At 30.6% G+C, this 24,747-nt stretch overlaps 2 protein-coding genes across 6 annotated transcripts in view; one reads left to right on the forward strand and one right to left on the reverse strand.

Annotated features, from left to right (window-relative positions):
* Positions 1-24,747, forward strand: part of LOC125067612 (GRAM domain-containing protein 2B-like) — a 61,217-nt gene that overhangs the window by 23,913 nt on the left and 12,557 nt on the right. For all 5 annotated transcript variants that reach the window (XM_047676280.1, XM_047676284.1, XM_047676282.1 and 2 more), the window contains one exon: positions 16,757-16,867. In XM_047676280.1, coding sequence (XP_047532236.1) covers positions 16,757-16,867 — 111 coding nt within the window. The remainder of the gene's footprint in view (positions 1-16,756; positions 16,868-24,747) is intronic.
* LOC125067613 lies at positions 6,831-8,519 on the reverse strand. Its single transcript, XM_047676286.1, has 5 exons — positions 8,455-8,519; positions 8,212-8,391; positions 7,815-7,896; positions 7,378-7,495; positions 6,831-7,219 (listed from the first exon to the last, which is right to left on the reverse strand). Exons 1-5 carry the CDS (start codon positions 8,509-8,511, stop codon positions 7,180-7,182), a joined length of 477 nt encoding a protein of 158 aa, XP_047532242.1. The 5' UTR covers positions 8,512-8,519; the 3' UTR covers positions 6,831-7,179.

Consider the following 24,747-nt stretch of genomic DNA (forward strand, 5'->3'; position numbering starts at 1 on the left):
TGTAGAGTATTAATCAAATGTCACATGATAAGAGTGCTATGATAGGATTAAAATTATAAGTACTTTAACACTATACATATATGTTGGTTACCAATTTTAAAATTAAACTTAGGAAATAGTTTGGATATATCTGACTGAATCTGCTTTTTAGGAAATTATTATTAGATTTTATTTATAGATCTTAGCATCCGTTACAAATATTAATACTTAGGTTACTGACCCCTGTCTTAACCAGTAATAAATTATATTGAAAGCTTTAATTAATATTAATTTTTGATAACAAAATGGACATACAGAATTTAATATGCTGGACATTTACACTACATAAGGATAAAGTCCGGGGAAAGAACATTTCTTCAACAGATATGTGTTGACAGGCATAATACTTTTAAATATAGGCACATATAAGATCTGGTATATTTACATTGTAGCACATGTTATTTTGTAACAGTCGACAAACTCCATAGATTAACTCCTATTAGATTTGTGAATAACAAGAACATGTGCAAATGTTTTGTCAACATTAACATCTGTTGTCTTGACATTGAAGGTCTAGACTAAAAAGGTTACTATTGCAAGTGATTATATCACTCACCACCAAAATTGCCACAAGAAAAAGAAAAAAAATATATTAGCAATTTTAATAATATTAATGAATACAGCTTTAATATAGGATTTTCAAAGAATACCATTTTATTAGATATCTTTATTGTATTATACCTATATTAAAGTTATATATTTAATAGCTTCCAAATTATGTCTTACAAGTTTGCTTAAGCAGCAGTTGACGTAAATTATAAAGAATATTGACGTAAGATACGGCTCTTAATAACATATCTTTTGGTATTAAATAATAGCTATTAAGCATTTATATGAGTATACAAACAGTATATATAAGAATCGTGTTTCACAAAATGCTTGCGTGGTTTATGTCGCAAGCGTTATAATGATAGACTTCTAACATATGTTACTGACCTAGTTTACGTTGAACTACACTACCGAAATAACTGTAACGTTGTTAAGGCCAATATATATTTGTTTCAATTATAATAGATGACATATTTACGTAATGATACAAAAAAAATATGAAATTGAACTTGACGTATGTCACATTTCGTTGTATTTGTTATTGAATAGTTTCGCCGATATTCACTCATTCAAATGTACTTTGATAAGTCCCTACTTTTGATTCGTCGAGTGATTAAGATTCTACCAGGATCGAAAAAAAGCTGTACAAATTCTCTACTTATCAGTAATACTATAAAATATATTTATACATTAACTATTAACATATAAAATTTTTGGAAAGCGTTCTACATATATTATTATGATTGATTTTTATGTGTACCTATGTGTAGTTTTTCAGGTATTGCAAGTTATTATATTAACTGTTAAAAGATTTTCAAAAATGATATTGTTTATGACGATGCTAGTTCCCAGTAGTATTTTACAGAATAAAATTGAATGTTAAGCTAACGCCGGTTCGGAAATCAGACTTTTTTACACAGTAAATGTTAAAAATGTGTTTTAATTTTCATAATAGGCAAAGTTAAAAATATCTGCGGAATTGTATTGAATCATCAAAATCAAAATATACTTTATTCAAGTAGGCTTTTACAAGCAGTTTTGAATCGTCATTTAACAAACTATATTAAGTAAAGCTACCACCGGTTCTGAATGTAGATTCTACCGAGTATATCTAACGAATATACAGGAAGGATGTGTTGACTTTGCGGAATCGGAAACTGTTATTAGTTTACCTTTACTTCTGATTAAACGACGAATGGCAGCTTTGTTTCTATAAAATAAAAAACCGTCTCTATATTATTGTGAATATAGATAAAACTTTGCTAAATTATATACCTACATATTGTGTACCTATCTTGACAAAAAAATCTCGAAGTGAGACTCCAAGATTATAGATAGACAGCCCTTTTTTGTACAATGGAACAGTTTCCATTACTTTAGCATTCTCCAAACTAAAATGCTGTACTTGTAAGATATAATAATATGAATTAACCAAAATATCACACTGAGCGTTAGTTGTCTATGTATATGTTGCGGCGCTCAGCCTTCCTGCTAGGGACTATGAATGTCTATATATGTAATATATCTATGTATATACTGCGGAGCTCAGTCTTCCTGCTGAATGAGATTTTCATCGAAGTTTAAACTTAAAAATACTGTAGTTAGGTTGAGATTACTATTGTTAAATGTTTCTGTTAACTGTACGTAAGTTAATGCCTAAATAATGCATTACACTTGAGCTAAAGATGTCCTTTTAAAAAATAAAAACAATTTACGCTTACGTTATATAATCAAAATTTTATTACCATGTAAAACCTTATTTGTATATTTAAAATAAAACTATAGATAACAATGACTGAACAGATAAGATAAATAAGGTTGTTATTAATTACATCGTAAAAATATTTGTAATTACGAAAATACCGGGAAGTAAAAGGTCATTATATAACATTTAAGTTTATCAAGAAAACGTAGCTTAATCAAGGTTATTTAACTTGTTTCAATAAAAATGATTTAATTTAGTTTATTTTATTGTATTTAATAAAAATATCGTGCGTAATACTGTACTGGTTTTTTTTTTCTGTATTTACAATAATCGGTTACGTTCGAGTTATGTTTATAGCTGTAAACTTATTCCACTTGCAGAACAAGTAGAACAAATATAGGAGCTGCGTAAAAATGAATAAAACAAATCTTGATTAATATTTTTATTTATATTACAACACTATTTTACTTAATTACTTGTACCTACTTGATTTTACTTCCAAAGTTCAAAGCGCTATTATTCAATTATTCATTTTATGGATACCAAAAATGATTCTAGTTCTCGACCTTATTATATAGGTAATTTAGCCCATTTTATTAGATTTGTCTTAGCTTGCTTTGGCTAACGCCGATAATATTATTTTTATTTTAATAGTTTAATTGAACACTCGGCAAAATTTATGCACTTATATAAATAAATATGCAATGCTGTACATTTAAATATTATCTAAGAATATTCAAAACAAGAAAATCTGTTTAATTAAATAAATACTTGTTGGTAGGGTAGGGCTTTGGTCATGACCGTCTGGGTTGGCACCACACGCCTATCACCTATTCTACCGTCAACTAACAATAAAGCAAAGCATGGGTTACATTGTTTGGTTTTTATTAAACTTTTCGATGTAAGTAAGGTCTGTCACACTTGTTATAAAATATCAATATACATTCCCATATATAATAGTTGTTATACTTGTATTAGTAAAACAAAATGCCAGTAATGTCGACTATAGGCTCGCCTTTTCAATTACGTAGTGGGTATTACAATATTGCACAAATGCTGACAAAATGCGAGCTATATGCCAAAAACTTTCTCTATCAGTTAGTTTCAGTGCAAGTAAGGAATATGTGCATGCAAGTAATATGTAAAGGTAAAAATACATAATAATGTGTATAACGAAGTTAGATGTCGATAAACATCAATAAATATTTTAATAGCATCTGTTAGAAGTTAGAACGTATAATTTAAAAAAAAAACTTTATTTTCTTTTTTTTAATGTCCAAAAACGAATAGGTAAATACTCGACTGTATTCTTCCCAGTACGAAAAAGGTGTAGTAGTGTACTTAATTGATTAGGAGGATTTTGTTTAAAGTTTGAAGAGGTTCAAAGATTTAATCTAAGTATTCAATATAAATGTAATCTAAGTATTCAATATAATGTTTGAATCAGTGTCTAGGCCGTGAAATAGTGACTGTCAGACAGACAGATAAGAGTTATCACAGATATACTTTCACATTTATAATAATTATTATCATACACATTATTTCAAGCAAATGTCGTTGGTACAAAAAGTAGTTTTATAGACTCAACGACGACGCAAACAGGAAACGTTCTCTAAGTTTTAACCAAGCTAATTATAGTGGGTAAATATAATCCAGACAGGGCGTTATGCAGAGGGGTATGTCGTAATGATTTCTGCGCAATTGTTGCCCACCTACGCGTACAAGGTCATAATATCAGAACCGACTTATGTACGTCGTCTGATATCATTCGTCATCAACCAAATACTATGAATTATATACAGTTTAAATCCTTAAGATGATTAAATTTCCTTTTGCGTTTTCATGTAATGTATTGTTTATTGTAAGACCAGAATAAGTAACGCGTAAAAAATACAGAACAAAGTTTTAATGTGTTATTTTTTGTATAATCTGTGTCTCATTAAATATTTCGTTCTAGTAGAGAACGTTCGCCGCCCACGAATTGTTCGCATATAAGGTACGACGAATAACCCTATTGAATTAAACATTAATTAATTCCGTCGCGGCTTTTCATATGAGTGTCCTTCTTCAATTGGTTCGGTTGTATTTTGCTTCCCGTTTTAGAGGATCTGTAGCGCGTATGGAAGTTGGCATGGCGCCAAAGTTTCGGTGATTACCAACGATGTATCCGATACATATGGTAGGGAGAGAACAACGATTTTGAGTAGTTTTATTTCATTCTATTGTTCTTAAGTCATCGTCCAACAAGTAAGAAAATATTTACAAAACAACTTAGAAATAGAGGGAACGTATTAAGAATTTGTATTTAATTTTGAAACAGAGTAAGTATAAAATTAAAGAGTAACTTTCGATATACAACTGGTTTCGATAGGACATCTTTCTTTTTAACAATAATAATTCACTTACATGAGAAAACACAATAAATATAACATTTACCGAATACGATATTTAAAAGTTACAGTTTTCTGTTGTAAACTCCTTTTTTCTTATTAATAATATAATGTAATAGTAAATTAATAAAGCTTTTATTGTTATTTAATGATTCAATTTAGTTAAATTATTAAATCAAGGATAATTTTAAATCTAAAATGTAACTAGGTAATGGATAACCGACAAATACTTGATTGATCTATAATTTAACGTAAAATAAAATTGATCTTGCGATTTATTTTTAATAAAAAAATATAGATCAAATAATGACGGTATTAAATCTATTTTATTATGTAGCAAAACCCGACTGACGTCAAGCCTGTATAATAATTGTATATACCTACGAATAGTTATGGCGATCGATTGAACGTCTTACAAGTTAATGTGCAGCAGCGTTATATAGGGCCGATAAAATAAAGTAGATATTACCAAAAAAAACTATAGCCAATCAATTCAAATCGAAGAAGGAATGAACATAAACATGTAATTTTGATAATAGCTCAGCTATAATGTGTACTATCAGTAGATCGTAAATAATATGCCTTGGTTATACTACAACATTATACTACAACTATTTGTATGTACCTTTATTTTACTTCCAAAGTTCCGATAAAATTTTGACATTTTTTCGCAAATCTATAATGACTATCAAAATATAGATTATATTTTGATATAAATTTCGACGAAATACCGTCAATTCGAAGTCTAATTGTTGTTTGCCTTTTGTCCTATTTTGAATGTTATAGTAATCGGACATACGGAGTCTAAGATGTATCTACTTTATATGTGTAAGATTATATATAGTACATATTTTTACTTGAAATCATGCAACCATTTGTTATTTTCCTTGAGCTAAGATTAGCAACACTATTTATCTCATTTATTGTTGCGAAACACAATAAGATATCTACGTCTGAGATATAACTTACATATAAAAGTAACAAAAAAAGTAGACAGACGAAGGAAATTCCTTTTTTGAACATTTTTTTTTTTATCGCTAACTTGATATTCTAAATTTAAAGCCTTTTTTTAAACAAAAAAAAAATCTAAAGATTTTATATAACTTTCTTGAATGTAGAAATAACACTCATGACGCAGTTCTCACAAACCCTTTTGTTGTTACTATTCTTGCTTTCATGTGACGAGAATCGACATGTGTTCAAGTCATATTTAATAACTCGGCAAAGTTAGTAGTTCTTAAGGAAACTACATTATATTATGAATATTTGAAACACAATGAGAACTTCTATATATTATTAGCTTGAATATTTAAACGCTAAATGTTTGTATAAAATTAAGTCTATATATCGTTATATAATGTAATATTCATGCATTAGCAGCCTGTAAATTTTCTCACTGCTGGGCTAAAGGCCTCCTCTCCCTTTGAGGAGAAGGTTTTGGAGCATATTCCACCACGCTGCTCCAATGCGGGTTGGCGGAATACACATGTGGCAGAATTTCGTTGAAATTAGACACATGCAGGTTTCCTCACCATGTTTTCCTTCACCGCCGAGCACGAGATGAATTATAAACACAAATTAAGCACATGAAAATTCAGTGGTGCATGCCTGGGTTTGAACCCGAAATCATCGGTTAAGATGCACGCGTTCTAACCACTGGGCCATCTCGGCTCAAATGTAATATCGTGATCTTTAATTATTTATATAATAAATTGTGTCTATTTCCTTGATGGTAGGTTTTTGTTCAAGCACAAGGGAGATAATATCTCAGTTCTCGAGATGGGTGGCGCATTGCGATGTAAGTAAATGGTTACTGATGTATTTTTTTTTACGGCGTCAATTTTTAAAGGCAACTGTGACCACCAGGTGGGCCATATGGCCGTCTATGTATAACATCAAAAATATATTAATTTTATTACGAATATATATCAATAATATAAATATATTATACCAATTTGCTCTCATCGCCACAAGGTTTATATAGCTTTTGTTTCTAGACCTTTGTTGCTGAAAACCTTCTTTATTTTTGTAGTAAAAAATATTTTAAGACGGAGTTATTAAGTTTATTATATTTTCTACGCGTTACACTTACTACATATAGGTAATTAATTAAGCATTAAGATATGTATTTAAAATAAAATAATATATGTCTTACTATACACTATATATTTCTGAATCTTCTATAGTAACCCATACAGACGGGGTCAAAACACATGTTGTAATTCGTAAACATGTTCAATCAGGTGCAGTTATTGTATGGCTTCCTCTCATACGCATCAGGATTCTTGGCAAAACCATCTGGCATTTGATTTGGCTTGTTATCATATTACAAAAATACATATTTCTTTTTAGCATGTACATATTTGTAACTGGAGCTGAGACTATTTGTTTACAGTAGCAGTTTATATGCAACCACATGAGTTTTTATTATATACTTTAGATTAAATGCGTTCAACATTTGTTATATGATATTAGTTTTTTGAACATATTTTAATATTACCATGTGTGTGGAATGGGTGGTACCTCTTTATAATATCTGTGGGAAATAATAAATATAATATGAATAAAAATGTATATAGAGATAATCAAAATAAATAACAAATCAAAGGAATACAGAATTAAAGGTAAAAGATTAATGTCATGTTACATAACTCCGAGATGTAGATATATAACATAGTGATACGTATAACTTACCTAACAAAACCTCCCAAAGGTGAAAACGCTTTGTCATTTAGTGGCACCAGAATAGACGGTGATTTTAAACCTTGGGGTAATTTGATGAAATATTTAACACTATCGGGTATTAGAATACCTACAAAATAATATTCATTATTGTCTTATTCCTCCTCTGAACACTTTGCAAAGCAATCCATGGCGAAGTCAAGTAATCTTAAGATATTCCAGCCAATACTTGTATAAGACTTGTTATATTCGTATTAAGTTTGTTAGAAAAGTCAATTATTTTTGTAGTCTCAAAATCAGGGTCGTATTTGATTTGAACAAGATAACTGTTCACAAAACATCATTACAAAAAATTATTCCGTTATGTAGGGAACGACAAATGATCAAACATTTGTATTTAATTTTGTAAAATAATAATGCTAATTGCGTAATTATTGGTATCGACTTACCATTTGAGTCGTATCTATATTTTCGAAGCAAAGACTGCATAGTCGGGTTTTGAACATTCGATAACACAACAATAGCACATGGCTGAAACACAATATATAATGATAAACTAATAAATCAATTCACATTTTCATTAAACAAAGCATAAATAATATTGTATTTAATGATGCGAACGTATGAAATGTTCACACGAATTTCAGGACATTTGACTTCGTTGTTTGTATTATTGAGTGAAAAATGTCGAAAGCTAAAAAAAACCAGAACATTTCAAATTGAAATTTCTTTGTTCTATATACTCACTTCACTTATCAATTGTCAAAGTGAAAACTGCTAGGTACCATTCGCGTATCCATGAGCAATGTGTTACCGATAATCGGTATGATAATGGATTTTTTTTACCTTCTTATATTTCTCATTGATTTCTTCATTTATATTAAGGCTGATGTCATCATTATTTCTACGCGTAACTGTTGTCAGTATTAGTTTTTCATTTGAACCTTCATCGTCGTGGATATCCGCGCCAGTCATAACATTCTCCGTTACCGGTGCTTCGGTTTCATAGTATATTGGTAGCATTCTCTGGAAATAACAAAAATTACAACGTGCATTATATTTTTATGATTATATAAAATAAATGCTAACATTCTCAACCACAAGAACGTTTGAAAATATGGCTATTAAAATTCCTATAAACCACATTGTTGACGGTTCCAAATAACTTCTCTGACTGAAACGGTTGCCCTAACGTCGAATATGTTTCACCTTTATAAACAGTTTCTTATTTCGTTAATTTGAGTTATTTCCTAAACATGCATGTCTTTGTTTGAAAACAATGTTCGAATTTTACCTTCTGAATATAATTTTGTCGAAATTATGATTTAGTGCTAATACTATTTATAAATTAAAAAAAAAACCGTTGGCCCTGCCGGCCATCTCTACAATTTTCCGCTATTGTCGAGATATAAATATACACATTTATCTTCATGGTCTACAGATTGAAAATTATACACCGGAATTTATTTTATATAAAGATAAAAAAAAAACTTTTTAATTTTTGAAACGCGATATTTTTCTATTATCTTCGGAAAGTCTCGACCGGTTGACTAAAAAATCTAATTGGATCTAAGTCTCGATGACTCATATCGAACACCGTGTCGCGAATCTCACTTGATTGATTCGTTGTAAAGGTATCGTACATTGACAAAAAAATATTTACACACGCACACACACAGCAAGACATCAAACGTTAAATAATCATATTGGCTTCCTATTTAGGAAAAGTGGGTGTATTAAATTAATGTTCTAACTTTCCTACCTTAAATATTTATTTTGGAACCAAAATATTTCCCTAATCATTATGTTTTATTTTTCTTTGCTGGGTTTTAGGGTTCCATATCTGTAAACGAAAAGGAAACTCTTATAAGATTACTTCTTTGTCGTTCTGTCTATCTGTGCGTCTAACAATCAAAATATATGGCTGTTTATGTCGAATTTCCCAATCATTCTGAAAAGGAATCAGAACCCCACAGGGGTTCTTCCCGTTGACCTAAAATCATGAAATTGAACAAGGAACAATATCTAGTAGCACAAGTATTGGAAAAAAATGGTACCTTTCAATAATGTGTGGTGGTACGGAACCTTCAGAGCGCCAGACCGACTCTTACTTGCCCGGTTTTTAATCCTATGTATATAATAATGTTTTTTAATGATTGTTAATGTGCGGAAGCTGAACACCATAGGCATTAAACACCAGGAAATAATCCATTAATTGTTCGTCATAAAAATTGCTGTCTGTGCAATAGTGTTACATTAGTCTGCTAGCCCTGATAGACTGTAAGCCCGTCTGGATGGGTAGGTACTACCCACTCATCATAAATTCCACCGCCAGACAGCAATACTTATTGTTGTTTTCCGGTATAAAGAGTGAGCTAGCCAGTGTAACGACAGGCACAGGGGACGTAAAATCTTAATTCCCAAAGTTTGTGGCGCATTGGTGTTATAATAAATGGTTAATATTTTTAGAGGACCAATGTCTGGGCACTGGTGACTATTTACTATCTTGTGTTAGTTAGTCTCCCTACTTATTTGAAATAAAAAAAAAATATGAACATAACCCACTAAGGAAAAGTTTAACCCCAATATTTGAATACAATTTAATACCAGAATAATCCCGTTGTTGTTATTATTATAAGAAGTAGGCTAACGGTAACATAAAATAGATATAGTTTTCTCGAGTAAACAGTTTAATGGAAAAATAACAGCAGACTGACAGACGCCTGTTTTTCGTTTATGAAGTTGATTACGGCTTTGCAGGTTTAAATGCCAATTAACAATAGCCGTGCTCGTTTCGATTTATAGTCTGGAAACATTCCGATCGTCGGTTATCTCTGGTTAACAGGCAACCTAAAAACGTAATACGTAACCGCTGAACTCGAATAGTGAAAACATGCCGCAAAAAAAATGGAACAATATTTTCAGATTATTTTTTAAAATTAATTACATACTTGTTTAACGTGAACATAGTGTTTACAAAAGTTTAGATAGGAAATTAGTTATAATATTCTGCGAATTATCTTCATTTTTCTTAATGATAAAGTGTGAGATAATTGGAAAATTATGTTTAGATAGAATCAGGATTGTTCCAAACGTTTCTATCATAACACCATAAATATATTAGTTCGCCATGGCGAAGTTCCATGGAACTTTCCAAGGCCTTCTATAAAGAGAAGAGGCAATCGTATTATCGGAAACCTTTCATAGATTAAAAATCGTATATTTTGCATAGAATGAATTGTGTGATTGCCTAAAGTAACGCATAATTTAATAATTACGAGTATTGGTGCTTGATATATCAATACGATGACATCAATAAGGTTGGGGGAGAGGATGCAGGTGTTAGGTAAACAAATAAACATACTCTCTTTCGCATTTATAATATTAGTAAGCAAGTTAGGTAATCTTTGATTCAATGTTCATGTACTTCTGAATTTAGTCAATTATACTTTGTTAGTTCGAGGACCGGAGCATATGTCCAATTAAATCTGGTCCCTTTGTCCGTAAAAATTTGGCTTTATATGCGGAATTGGAAATCATTTTGAATTTCAGAACATAAATCAATACAAAGTTCATTAGTCGAGTAATGAAACGGATGATCACTAATTAACCAATGTATTTTGAGCCCTATGATGTCAGTAATTAAATTAGCTTAAATCTTTTAGTAAGTGTAACACAGCCTAATGGTGATGAATAAAATAGCCGGGGATTTGGATTTGTCACAGATTTATTTCGACAATATTTACTAGTGTGTGTGTGTGTGTCTCAAAATGTGCACTTTATATTTACTTTTTCTTATTATCCTTAAGAACCAGTTTTTAATAAATAACCTACAATATTTATTTTATATACTTATGTAAGTAATAATAATATATACATTAATAATTTACATGCTGAATAAATAAGTATATTATATATTCTTGTAATTGACAAAAATTTAATTGTAAATCAATTATCGTCTTTAATGCGATTGACCTTATTCTCAAGTGTCACTTAACTGTTTAAATTGACCTGAAATGAAGTCTAATTAGCTCAAATAGTCTGCTTTAATTTATGGCCTCGCATGAACTGAATACCTGCAATCTACAGATAAAACAGGCGGTTTTTAAAAATGTACTTGGAACGGTATTTTCCTTTTAGTATTTTAAAGCTTTCTGTGATGAATTAGTTAATACACTTTACAACTTTACGGTTTCGCTCGCGTTTGAGGTGACCCCCTCCCCTAGGAATAAAAAGTACCCTATGTGCTATTCCAGATTATATTCTATTTTATTCAGATCACAAAACATACCATACAAAGTTTTAGTACATAGATAGATACAAAAAAAACAATAAGGTAGTTGTTGAAATTGATAGTAAAACTTCATCTGGGTAGATACCACCCACTCATCAGATATTCTACCGGCAAACAGCAGTACTCAGTATTGTTGTGTTCCGTGACTACAGGCACAAGGGACATAACATCTTGAAACGTATTTTAAGGTTGGTGGCGCATTGCCTATGTAAAGATTGCTTAATATTTCTTACAGCGTCATTGTCTATGGGCGTTGCTGACTCACTCACCATCAGGTGGCCCATATGCTCGTCCGCCAACCTATGCCATAAAAAACAAAAACGAAAACTTAGTAACGGTTAATATTAATTCAGAAATATGAAATGATTAACAATGATAATATAATAAATACCTAAACCAAATTAGGTAATTAGGCTGGATATATTATAGTATACAAATGCATGCATAAACATAGTGCTCATAGATTGATTAATTAGGTCTTGGGAGGTCATCGACATATCGAGAGTATGCTTTTGCAATTTCGGGAGTGTGCAGTCTACTTTCGGATTTCTTCTTAGAATTTGTTGACTGAAAAACCGAATAATTAATTATTGAGGCAAATTGCAACCAACGAACGAATACATACATCAACATTTGTTCGAATATACTTTCATTGATTCATTCAATGATGTCCTAGCCTTAATAGATAAATAGATAGGCTTAAAAAAGGTTTGTATGTGAATCCGTAAAATTAAAATCTTTGTGATTCAGTAACAATACACTACATATATAGAAAATCTTGGTCAAGAGTAATGCTGGTTCAAATTTGTGATATTTCGATTACGAATACTTAATCGTATGAATGTTTCTTATACCGTTCTGAATATAAGGTAGAATTTAGCTTGCTCCCCAACCTTTTATTGCGCGTTAGCAAGCATATAAACAGTGGTAAAAAATGTACACGTGCATTAGCCGAAAACAATAACCGTCAGAAAGAGATAGAGCATATTCCCATGATATTCATATAATAAAAAAGTGGAATGTATTGTTTGTGAAATAATAGATTGCGAAGAGGACCTTTTACAACCATCTACAGATAAAGATGGATTAAAGAATTACTAATATTCCTTTTTACCCCTTCTTTTAAGCTTATCACTTTTGTTAGGAATGGGGACGACAATAGCCCAAGGTGTCAGGATAGATTATTGACACTTAAAACAATACTAATTTAATGTTAAATTATCTGAATAAACTTTTATCAAATTCGGGTAATTTGGTCTGGAGTTTATTTCCCAAATTATATGGCAATAGTTCATAATATTTGTTATGCTGTATTAAATAGGTATAAAAATACCTATATAATTTCCTGAAACTTATGTAGGGACGTAATAAGGGAATTATATGGGTCTCAGTTGTAACTACTGAGTTTTTTGTGGGTTCTTCTTGGTAGAATCTACATTCAGAACTGGTTAGCATTATATTTAATTTAAATCCAATGTAACGTGACGACACAAAAGCTTTTATACGCCTAATTGAATAAAGAATATTTAGATTTTTCTGTAAAATAAATAATAAAGGAATGTAACTGATAAATGCCATAAATTAAAGGTATTCTAAGATGTTAAAATAATTAAAACATGGAACAACGCGATGTTTCGGTTGATAATGTACTATCTGAGAAATGTTTAAATTAATTTTATTTTTGAATATCAATTGCAGAAACGGTTGTATGCGATGCCGCTCGTTACAAATTTCTGACCGGTCAACTTAAATTGCGCGTATTTTAATTAAGAAATTTTATCTTTTCTCTATTCCAACCGTAAGAGTATAAAAGCCAAATCAACAACATTTGAGAGCAAATTGACGCGATATCATTGGTCGAGAGCTTGATTAATCTATGATATTCACTATGGATTAGCGAAGAAATGGCGTTTTGAACGTCGACGAATCGGAATTTTGAAAGTAAAATTAAAGTGGATATAAGTAGTTACGTGTAAGTATTGTATAATAAATAAAGATATATTCATCATAAACTCTAAGTAGTGCACATTACAGCTGAGCAAATCGCATGAAATACTTTAATCTAAAGTTTGTTTATCTTTATTCCTACTTCGATTGGATCTGGAGGACGACAACAACCGTTTTTCAACATTGGTTAAATAAATAATTTTAAACAGATAGTACTTAGGAGTAGTAATCGTTATGTAATATAAATTCCAAGGTTAATATTAAATAATTTGTCCGTAATCTCGTATGCACGAAACAACACCATATTTTTATGCGTTTAAAATTTTAAATGTTTAATATTCGACCCTGAGATGTTTTTGTTACGCTTTTTTGGTGTTTATATTATACGGTAACGATTTATTTTTTCAAATGCCTGTCTGGCGAACCACTCGGTTTATTTTACTATTTGCGTTGAAGATTTACAACGTGGTTACTGTATTTTAAATTGTATATTTTAAATGTTGCTTTTCGTATCGAAAAAATCCATGTAATTATTTTAAAATTAACTAATATTTTTCTATTATACATCGACACAGGACATCGACGTATCTTGAGGAACGTAATAGAAATTTTGAACATTTCTCATCTATACAATTTCTTAAAAACAAAATTATTCATTTTCAATTTTGATTTTATATTTATTCCATGAATTACGTAGAAACGCTCGTGGCAGTGCTATCAGTGTATTATTTTCGACGCTGTAGTTAATAGGCCCAATTCCCAAAGCTTAATTTGCATAGCACTGTGTGATGTATGATTTGAGCGGTTATTCGATTTTTAATTAGAATATCTATGTTAAATAATATACTTAAAATTAACTGATTAACATTTAAGCGAAGATTAGATTATAGAAAAGATGTGTTAAAGTAGCAATTTATATAAGTAGTATAATAATCGAAAAAAATAAAGTATAATAGTAAATACGTCACGTCAATAAGCCGGAAAACGAGCCTCAAAATACTTGAATTTAAACTGTTTTTTTTTTTTACTTTAAATTTATTATTATGGTCTACAATAGAGTAGTTACTTTTTCGTCGTCCTAATTTATAATCATGACATTGTTTTATTTTAAAATTTGTATCAGTAGGTACAAGTCTGTAGCTATTAACGTTACGTTACTTAATTAATATTAATTTTATTTTTGATTTAAAAGTTAATATTTATCTAATAAGACTTCCTAGCTTTTTAAAATGCCTCGAATTAATAGTTTGCTTATGAGATATTCTCGACCAATTTAGATAATTTAAACTTTATTCTTTTGAGCTGTGTACCTACACAGGTAGTCACTTGTATGACGAACAATATACCGAAAATCGGTAAAGACTAAAAACGTGCAATAAAAGAATGTTTTACAAAGATTATGTTTTATTTGTCACGTGACCGCGGATTTCAATGATTTTATATAAATATGAATCGTATTTATAAAGACGAAGAAAATCTCGAATATTTTGAATAGAAATGAGTTCAGTAAGTTCCTCAGTTTCCTAGTGAAATAGTTACGCAGCCTTTATGAAAGTTCACTCACGGATGGTAGTTTCTCGATAACTTTTAAGTCAATTGATTTAACAAAGAATTCTTATTGTAATAATTAAGACAATTTTGAAGGATTTTTTACATTAGCTCAAAAATGTTTTAAAATCAAAGAAAAAAAGACGTTACGCGGACTATTATAAGATCGAGTTTCATAAACGTTTTTTAACAATTATACATATTATTTTTTAGTTATATGCAGATTTTCTTTAAAACATACAGGAGGGGTGTTCAATAGAATTTAATAAGGATTGTTTACGTTAACTTAATTGGTTTAAACTACAACTTGCAATGAGTTTTCGTTTAAGAGGCAGCATAAAACGCGCTAAAAATAAATTTTAGCTTACGAAAGTTGCTGTAATAATACTTCATTTTTATTATATTACAGAGAAAACTACTTTCTGAACTCACAACTACTAGCTTCCATTAAAAATAAAATACCACAATTTTTTTTAATCCAACTATAAAAAAAATAGAAATTGCAAACTCATTTAAAAAACATTCAGGCATTGCAAAATTATTTGAAATAGACGCATTAATTTTTAGTATCCTTATTTTATGTTAAAATGTTGTAAATATTTAATGATCTATATGAATCTATCAGAATATATTTACGGCAAGTTTTTAAGCGTTCAACGTATACAGTGAGTTGGCCGGAAGAAATATTTGTCTCATGCATACCAAACACTTTCTTACGGGAAATGAGCGGTGTTTTTATTGCGTAAGTAAAAGATCTTAAGTATTCATGAAGTATGTACGAATGTACGTACTGTTTGTTTGTGAATAAAATAAAATAAAATGTCACTGACACTTTATAAGATTATTTTTCTTATTTTACGTAAATAATATATTAAGATTTATGCGAAATACGTCTTGAAAATAATAATCCAACAATATTGCGAAGGTAACATGCGTGAGCGATCGTGTGACGTCTTTACACAACGAAGAGGATTTTAAAAGGTGATATGGTATTCGTCCAGGCGTACAAAATTTATGCACCAAACTTAAATTCCTTATTTCAGCATAAAAACTATAGCTTAACTTATTGATGCAATGTTTTAACAAGTACAAATGAACTTGTTTCTTTGAAAACTATTTTGTTGTCAGTTGTTTAAATCTAAAACTTGAGTAATACAATACGTTTATTTTTAGTCCTAGGCAATTTTTCTCTATTGAAACATTGTGGTATACAAAAAAGTAAATTAAATTATTATTGATAACTTATTGGGATATACGAGGAAGTGTACACGCACACGCACACACACAAAACGCGATGTTGCCTCATAAATTGTTTACAGTCTATTCATCAATAAAATAAATACATACTATTTAAAAAACGTACGCATGATATTACCATGCGATGAGTCATCCAATAATAACCGTTAATGGCATTGAGATAAGGTTGCTATCAGAATAATGCTTTTAGCGAAAGGTTGCTATTTTGAAAAAGTTTCTCAACATACCTAATATATATACTCTATAGTTTATACGTAAAATGTTTTTATTTTTGGTATAAATATGTCATTGAGTACAAAATGTTTTAGTTCGGGGCTTCTTAATTAAGTCGGTAAATTGTTTCAGGTCAACCGGGAACTTCGCGTCGGGCGCGGCGGGTGGCGGGTGCGGGGCGCCCCGCTCCGCTCCCGCCACCCCGCTGCAGCTCGAACCTCACTCAAGATCGAAACATGATAAGTGAGTTGGTTTTGTTTTTTAATAATTGCTATTTTTATAATATGAATTGAAAATTGAAAGGGGGCTTACCAGGTGTTGGAAAGTGGCCACCCCCTTGCCCGTAAGTTTTGGCCTTAGACCAAAAAATGTTTACTACCTACCTACCTACTCTCGTACTTTTAATAGTTTTCACCAGTCGGTAAACATAATAGGCTGGAGATTTTTAGTTTTAATTGATAATCCATTGGCAGATCCTCCAATCTTATATAAGCGTAAGCCGATTTTTGTCCCAGTGATTATCCGACAATAGCTGCACATAAAAAATATGTTATAGTCTGATTTTGAAGAGCTCCAACCGTAAATGTGCAGAAAAATAATAAATTACGAATTTCGACCTGGGGGTTTGAACCTAGGATCTCGGGATCTGTGACCTTAGCCATGTAATTAGTCTAGACCAACGCGGAGGTCAAATTACTGTTAGTTTATAATATCTGGCGGACAAAGTCAGGCAAATGTTTTGTTGCTGTTTGGACATTTAAGTACAATTGAATTATTTTTATATTATTTTTTATTTAATTAATGAATTATTAATTAATCAATTGAGTAATAAAAGATAATAAGCGCTTCGTTTCTAAGGACGTTTCGTTTAACGTAATGCAAGTTAAACAATATATTCTTAAATAATAACCCATGATATCTTATTTTTGTTAACTTTGAACGCTGATCTTGCATTTATTGTAATATAAAAAAATGTCATTGAATATTCTGATGTTTTTCTTGACTCATTAACCTGAATTGACAAGATTACAAATGTGTTTAAGTTGCGTTGAATTATGACAAACTATTCGATAAATGATTATGCATTATTATCTGTATACTCTACTTAAACCGTACATTCATTCTGATTCCTAATCCTGACCTTATCTATGATTCACATTCAGCTCTATCGTTATTTAATTTACTTTAGACTTATTCGATTTTTCATTCCGAATTATTCATTTTTCTATTTCAGTTATAGAAATTTCCCTATTTTGAAGTTAGAATATGTTTCAGAATCAAATTGTTTGTATATTCATGTGTGCGTGCATACGCGTATTTTTAACATACTTTTCTAGTCGTCAAATAAGGAATAGTGTGATTCCTACCTGGTTAAAGTTTATTTATGCCTCCCTGCCTTAATGAAAAGGTGAAGGTTTTGAAATGTTTCCATGTGACTTGGTTGATGCATGTGTGCTAGAATTTCACCTGACGCTCTCAGGTTAACTTACGATGTTTGCCCGATGAGCATCAGATGAATAATTTTAAATACAAATTAAGCACAGGAAAATTCAATGCTACTCGTTTCGATTTAAAGTCGTGATAATAGGTACATATATTACGATCCACGTGTAGACAAACTCGGCTAATTTAATTCAAGATTTTTTACCTACGTAAATGAAATACAATAAAACCTGTATTACTTCGTCTGTTAACAATCGCATCGTAAAGGTATGCCTGCGATACGAGTGAATAATAAAATCGTTTAATTTTCTCAATGACCTTCAATTTTCACGTATCTTTAGGTACCTACCTACGATTATGTACTCGGCGAAAAAGTCGAGATGCGGACGCGATGGGAAAAAAACAAATTATGATATATAAATAATATGAAGTGAATTAATTCAACAAAAAAATAGAATTAATATATAATCATAAATATTATATCTCCAGCAACTTAAATGTTCTCACGCAGCTTGGAGACCAAAAACTTTATCTAAATTACAAGAAAATTACGATACGTTACGATACTGATACGTTATACCTATGTATGTTGGTATTTATCGTGTTGTTAAATTATATGTCCTCTTCCTAATAATTATCTGTAAGAGTTCACTCTCGATAACTTTGGCTTCTTTTTATTATTTTAAACTTTTATTTTCCCGTCTTAAATGTTAATATGTATTTTTGCTTAGCAATTAAATCATGTTTATAGCGTGTTTCTCATAAATAAATAACATAGGTTGTTTTTTTTACTAGCCTTTCCTTCCAGGTTCGCTCGTATTAAGTTAAATTTTAAATATGGCATTCATAGCTCTGCTCACATGGCAGACTCTATTTCTTGTCTAATTTTACTGTTAACAAACTTTACGGAACTCTTTAATGTATGTTTAACAAGTGTATGGAAACTTCATATTTCCTCAAAGGTCTTCAGTCATATTTGATATACAATATACTTGGTGGTTGCTAAGGCGGTATGCTAGCCTGTCTGGATAAGTACCACCCACTCACCACATATTTTACGGTCAAACAGCAATACTTAGTATTGTTGTTTGTTGTATTCCGGTTTTAAGGTTAGAGAGCCGGTGTAGCTACAAGCACAATCACAAGGGACATATTAACATCTTTGTTTCCAAGATTTGTGGAGTATTGTGATGTAAGGGATGAGCTATATTTGTTGTAGTGTTGATATTTACTAGAAGTGGATGACGTGTAGACCTGATGGCCCATTCTGTCTGTCTATCTACTTGAAAAAAAAAGGTACTATCAAATGGAGATGCATTTCCTTTATGTAGTCCAGACTTAAAGCGACACGACTTTTGCATATCTCATCGCGTATGCATTGAGTGTGCTGTACTGACGTATCATGACTGTCCGATACTTCAAACACTTTCGACTTAACATTTTACTTAAAATGTTGTTCCAAATGATTACAATTTTGAAAGAAATTGGGATATTGTCCATAAAAAACACTTAGGTTATTAATAATGATTACTTATATTTATTAAAAGTAAAATCGGATAAAACAGATAAATATATACTAAACATTAATGAAATATGTACCTAATAATTTATAAAATGTTTCAGTCTTTTAAATTTTTGGCAGCTATCTATCTATTTATATTAAACTAGACCCGTATCGCTATACAAAAATGTCTATGGGTACAAATTTAAGGTTGAAGAATAAACATAAAAAGAAAAAATATTGTTTTTTCCGTTAGCAAAGTTGAAATTCTTGGCTTTATTATAAATATTCATGTTTTTTACATACAAACCTTCCTCTGGAATTACTCTATTGATGAAAATTGCTTTAAAATCTATTGCGTAGTTTTAAAGATCGAAGCGTACAGACGGCGGGGAGTGACTATGTCTTATACTATGTAGATAACTTAAACTGAAGTAACTTGATCGTGGGTGGAGATGACGCATAGGAAAAATATAGATTTTAACCAACGAATGAGGGCTCAGATCACTTCAATATCATATGTATTCGTTGTGTATAATTCATCTTTTGTTTGTCGATGACAGATCGCGAGATATTACGATACTGATATATATACATATATATACATCATATCTATTAAATTGTGCCACATTTATAGCACATAGATACTAAGCAGCTTATTGGTATATTTCATTATCCAGGAGAGGCCTTTGTTCAGGCGTAGAGTACTGTTACAAAATATTTGCAAAACCGCGAGATAATTCAATAATTTAATTCATTTATATGTATAGTATTTTTATATAAAAAAATATGTTTTGTTGTGGGTACTTCATTGGTCGGATCACTGTTACTAAATTTTCTTTTGCTAAATGAGCGACGGATGCTTTTTTCCTACTCTAATATTTCATTTATGTATCTGGTTTATTTTCAAAGGTTATTCTTGCGTGAAGGTATCGAGTGATTTATTCTAATAGATTATCTGTATGTATTAATTGACGTCAGTTCATGTTGTTGCTATAATCATAATTGTTTGGTTTAGAATAGATAATATCTGTATAGTACCGTAATTAAGAACATCAATTATATTTATATTTATGATATAAACAAGCTGCGTTACAGTTACCTATACCAGATATATATATATAAATTGAAATGAACATCTTATATTGAATAGGGGAAATTTCAGTATTAAAATTAATGTTCGGGACCTACGTAAATGATTAATAGATTAATTTATATGTACGAAAATTGTATTGCAATTTTTTTATCGATTACACTTTGACACATAAAGTAAAACTAATTGAATAAAAGAAATTATACACGGTTCATGACTCTTACAGTAGTTGAGAACCTTTGGTTGTTAATCGTGCGGTATTGGGTGGATTGACCTCGAAGTAAGGTCATTACTAGCTGCTTTCATGATGTCTTTTTTAAATATCTATGGAATATTTTATAGTACCTACTAGATAAATTTAACTGTCAATATTTATTAAATGAACCTAATTATTTTATTTGTTTATATTTGATTCATTATCTCCAAAATAATTGGAGCAATTTTATTGTATACAAAATACTGATTGTGAATGAATTTAACCTACTTAAATTAATTTAATAAAATATACGTATGTAATAATTTAAATTTAAAACTCTTCCTTTTATACGATATTTCTATACACCACAGTACTTCAGTACACCATAACTATTTTAACATAGAGGCCCGTTTTTTTTTATTATATAAAGTTTGAAAGAGTATTGTGTACTTTTAGACCATTAGATTAAAACCAGGTCTCGCTATGTGCTCCAGAAATACACACGGAAGTTATTTTATTACGAGTATTTTTATTGAATGATTTTAAGGCTTCCTTTAGTTAATAGCTATACGTTATTACGTAGTTTACGTTCAAATACAATTATTAGTATACTAGTCTCCGCATGCAGCTTCGTATGCCTGTATTTAAAATCACATAAATACGTGGATGGCATTGTACAGGACCAGGCTGCGCGGAAAAACAATTACATTAAAGTTTTTGAACTGGAAAAACCAGAATGAAGGATTTCGCTAGGCGAAGCCCGAATTCTTTAATAGAACTAAAATTGGATCAATCCGATTATTAAAAAGATCAGTTTTCTAGCTGGGGATTAGTTTCGATAAAGTAAGCTCTTAAGCCTGATTAAAAAAAAACTTTGTTCAGTCGATATTGTATGAAGTAATAAAGAATATATTTTTCAGCAAATTGAAAAGATTCAATTTTGACATATTTATGGAGTCGAATGTACATTATCTAATTTTATTTAAATTATATATGAGGTATAAAGTCTCTTTAAATTTTTAAATCAATTATCCGGTTCGTTTCACCCGACATTATTGATATATTATTATTTTGCAATCAAAAACCGTTTAAGCTATAATACTCTACTTATACAAAAAAAAACTGCTCTAATGTTATTTGATTAATGTCACATGCCGGGTCGAACGACGTTGGGCGTAGTAGGTACAGCCCCCGATCAGCGGGTATTTGTCATTGGCTGCAAGCACTAGCTGTCCAGCTGAATAGTCTTGGTACTTTTCACATTTCTAAGGATCCTTGCACTCGCCGAAGTCACTCAAGAACAGAGATAATATAGTATATATATAGAATAGTTTTGTCTTTAGAATCCTTCTTTTAAAGAACACAAGATAACTTTGACGACACTCAGATCTATACGCTTTATTGATAAACAAAGACGGATGTAGTACTTATTACCGCAACAAATTGAAAAACACGTTATTGTTACTAATATCACCTCTGACAATGTTGCGGGTTCGTGGTCTCTTTCCAATATCATGCGCTGATAAAAAATTGCAATAAAAGTTGCAAAATTTCTGCAATACGACGTTTATGATTGATCTACGTACGATTTAAGAATTGCGATCTATGACTGTATTGCGTCACACATTTATAACTTTTGTTCGTTCTGTGTTAAATCTTTTTTTTTTTTTAATATGATTATAAGTGGGCACTGGTCGTCTTTGATAGAAATTGGTAAGACAAGAAATTGTGGACAAGATGTATGTAGATATAAACATGTCGTCATTACGCCGATCACCTGTAGGATCTAAAAAGTTTTCCCTTGTTCCTTTCAAGAAATTAAAATTAAAATAAAAGCAATATGTGACATTAAAAAACATAAATATTATGTCATATATGTTCCATTTTTTTATGATTGTCGTGATGGTTTAGTGGTTGAACCGAATCGTATATTTTCATAAGCCATAAACATGTGTATCCATCTACCCGCTTTGAATCAGTATGCTGGAATAAGGTCTATGCCTTCTCGTCTACAGGAGAGAAAAGTCTCAAGTCTAAGCCAAGCTGTAGGATACTTTACTTTTAATGTTAGTTTATAAAATACGCAAAAAGCGTTTCGAATATATAAGGTAATCGTATACATAGTTATAATGGAAATTTTGTAAACCAATATTGATGTTCCTGTATAGTTTAATTAATCTTAATTAGTGTGTAACAAAATAGGTAGCCTGTCACGTGTGTGTTGCGTATCGGCGCGAGTGTGTCCTCGGAATAGAGTACGTTACAAGTGGCATCAAACGTCAACCTTTTACATGGGAAAATGGGTCGCAATAGCTGACTAAAATAGTGAAAAAACTCTTCAAAATTCAACCTAATTACCTATTCTAACATATTGTTTAATGGGAACACGATACTAATTCTACATTACTAAAGTAAGTGCAAGGTAGATGCCATTTGTGAAGTATTTTCCCGTCTAAGGTTGTACCCATTTGTTCAATCAACACAGATAATGTTGATGTTCCCGGCCGCCCTCGATTCAAGCGATTAGGTAACGACAGCAACAACATTTTGAGTATAGTCGTTTCAATCACATTTATAGTGTAAAACATTCGTGGCATTAGAGGTAATCAATGTTTTAGTATAAGAATAACTATGAAAATTAAGTCTGAAAATAGTATTTGAAGCATTTGAATAATAAAATATCTATATGTTACTGTAAAAGCTCGAACTAAGGTAAATCTTAAGATTTTCCAGTAAAACCTAAGAGTTAATGAAATGAGTTGCTAAATGTAAGTATTTATTATAAAGGGACGACTTTTTCGGACTTTTACCATTCCAAGCTAACCTAACCTAATATGTAAATCCTGAGATGTACCAAGTGAATGATGGTAAAAGTTCGAATCCCAAAGTTTTACACATTTACCATTCATTATCGGTAAATCTTAGGTTTTACTGGAAAATCTTAAGATTTACTTTAGTTCGAGCTTTTACAGTAACATATATAATAATTATAAGATCAATTAATCTTTGATTATCGAATGTATTCGCACATTAGTGTGTATTATAACAACGAGGAAATAAAACATCATTTAAAAAGTATAAGTAAACTATAACGTCGGTATACGTTAAAAAGTAATAACGTCGACACGCGATTCCTACTTGTCAAATTGGCCATAACTTTACTGTACCTTCTTTGGTATTGATTTAAAATTCGTATCAGTATAAAACCAGTAATTATGCGAGTGATATTACGAAGAACACCTGAATTGATAAAAATATATAACAGATGTACAATAACTTAAAGCCGATCTTTTTTATGAAACCTTATTCAATATTACTTTAGAGAGTACCCGTGCATTGTTTAAAAAAAAAAAAAAACATTTAAATTATAATTATTCAATTTGTAATTGGAACAGTTTAAGATTATTTAATACGAATTATAATCGCATTCATTTCATATTAAGATCATTCGATCAACTATCGAGTGAATAATAATGTCCATCTTTCTATTAAAATAAAATTAATTCAACATATTAAACGGATCAATGATTGTGTTAAATAAAGGTAATATATAATAGATTGATAGATATTTAATTATCAATAAGGAAAATAATAATATATTTTTCTTGTTAACTTAAACTTGCTTATCAATTATATAATAATTATAATTAGATATTAAATTGCAATAATCGATATTCCGATCGTAATCATGAATCGTTTCTCGGATTCCAGTGTCATTGTTCGGGCTATCTGTACCTTGTATATAAGCGACTTCTCTTTATTTCGCTACAAACAGCTGTCGCATGTACTGGCTGCATCTTGCAGTCTGAATTTGCTTAACTAGCGTGTTGTACCGTTGTCGACCGGTAACGGATCGAAGGTGAATGTCGGTTCTAGTGATTGTTCAAAAG

This window comes from Vanessa atalanta, chromosome 12 (assembly GCF_905147765.1).
Source record: "Vanessa atalanta chromosome 12, ilVanAtal1.2, whole genome shotgun sequence".
Taxonomy (NCBI): Eukaryota; Metazoa; Arthropoda; class Insecta; order Lepidoptera; family Nymphalidae; genus Vanessa; species Vanessa atalanta.

Coding starts and splice junctions, on each gene's coding strand:
- LOC125067613 (XM_047676286.1), bottom strand. CDS start 8,511: ATGTGGTTTATAGGAATTTTAATAGCCATATTTTCAAACGTTCTTGTG. Junction 7,897..8,211: donor TCAATGAGAAATATAAGAAG/GTAAAAAAAATC, acceptor ATTGTGTTTCAG/CCATGTGCTATTGTTGTGTT. Junction 7,220..7,377: donor CCTTTGGGAGGTTTTGTTAG/GTAAGTTATACG, acceptor TATTTCCCACAG/ATATTATAAAGAGGTACCAC.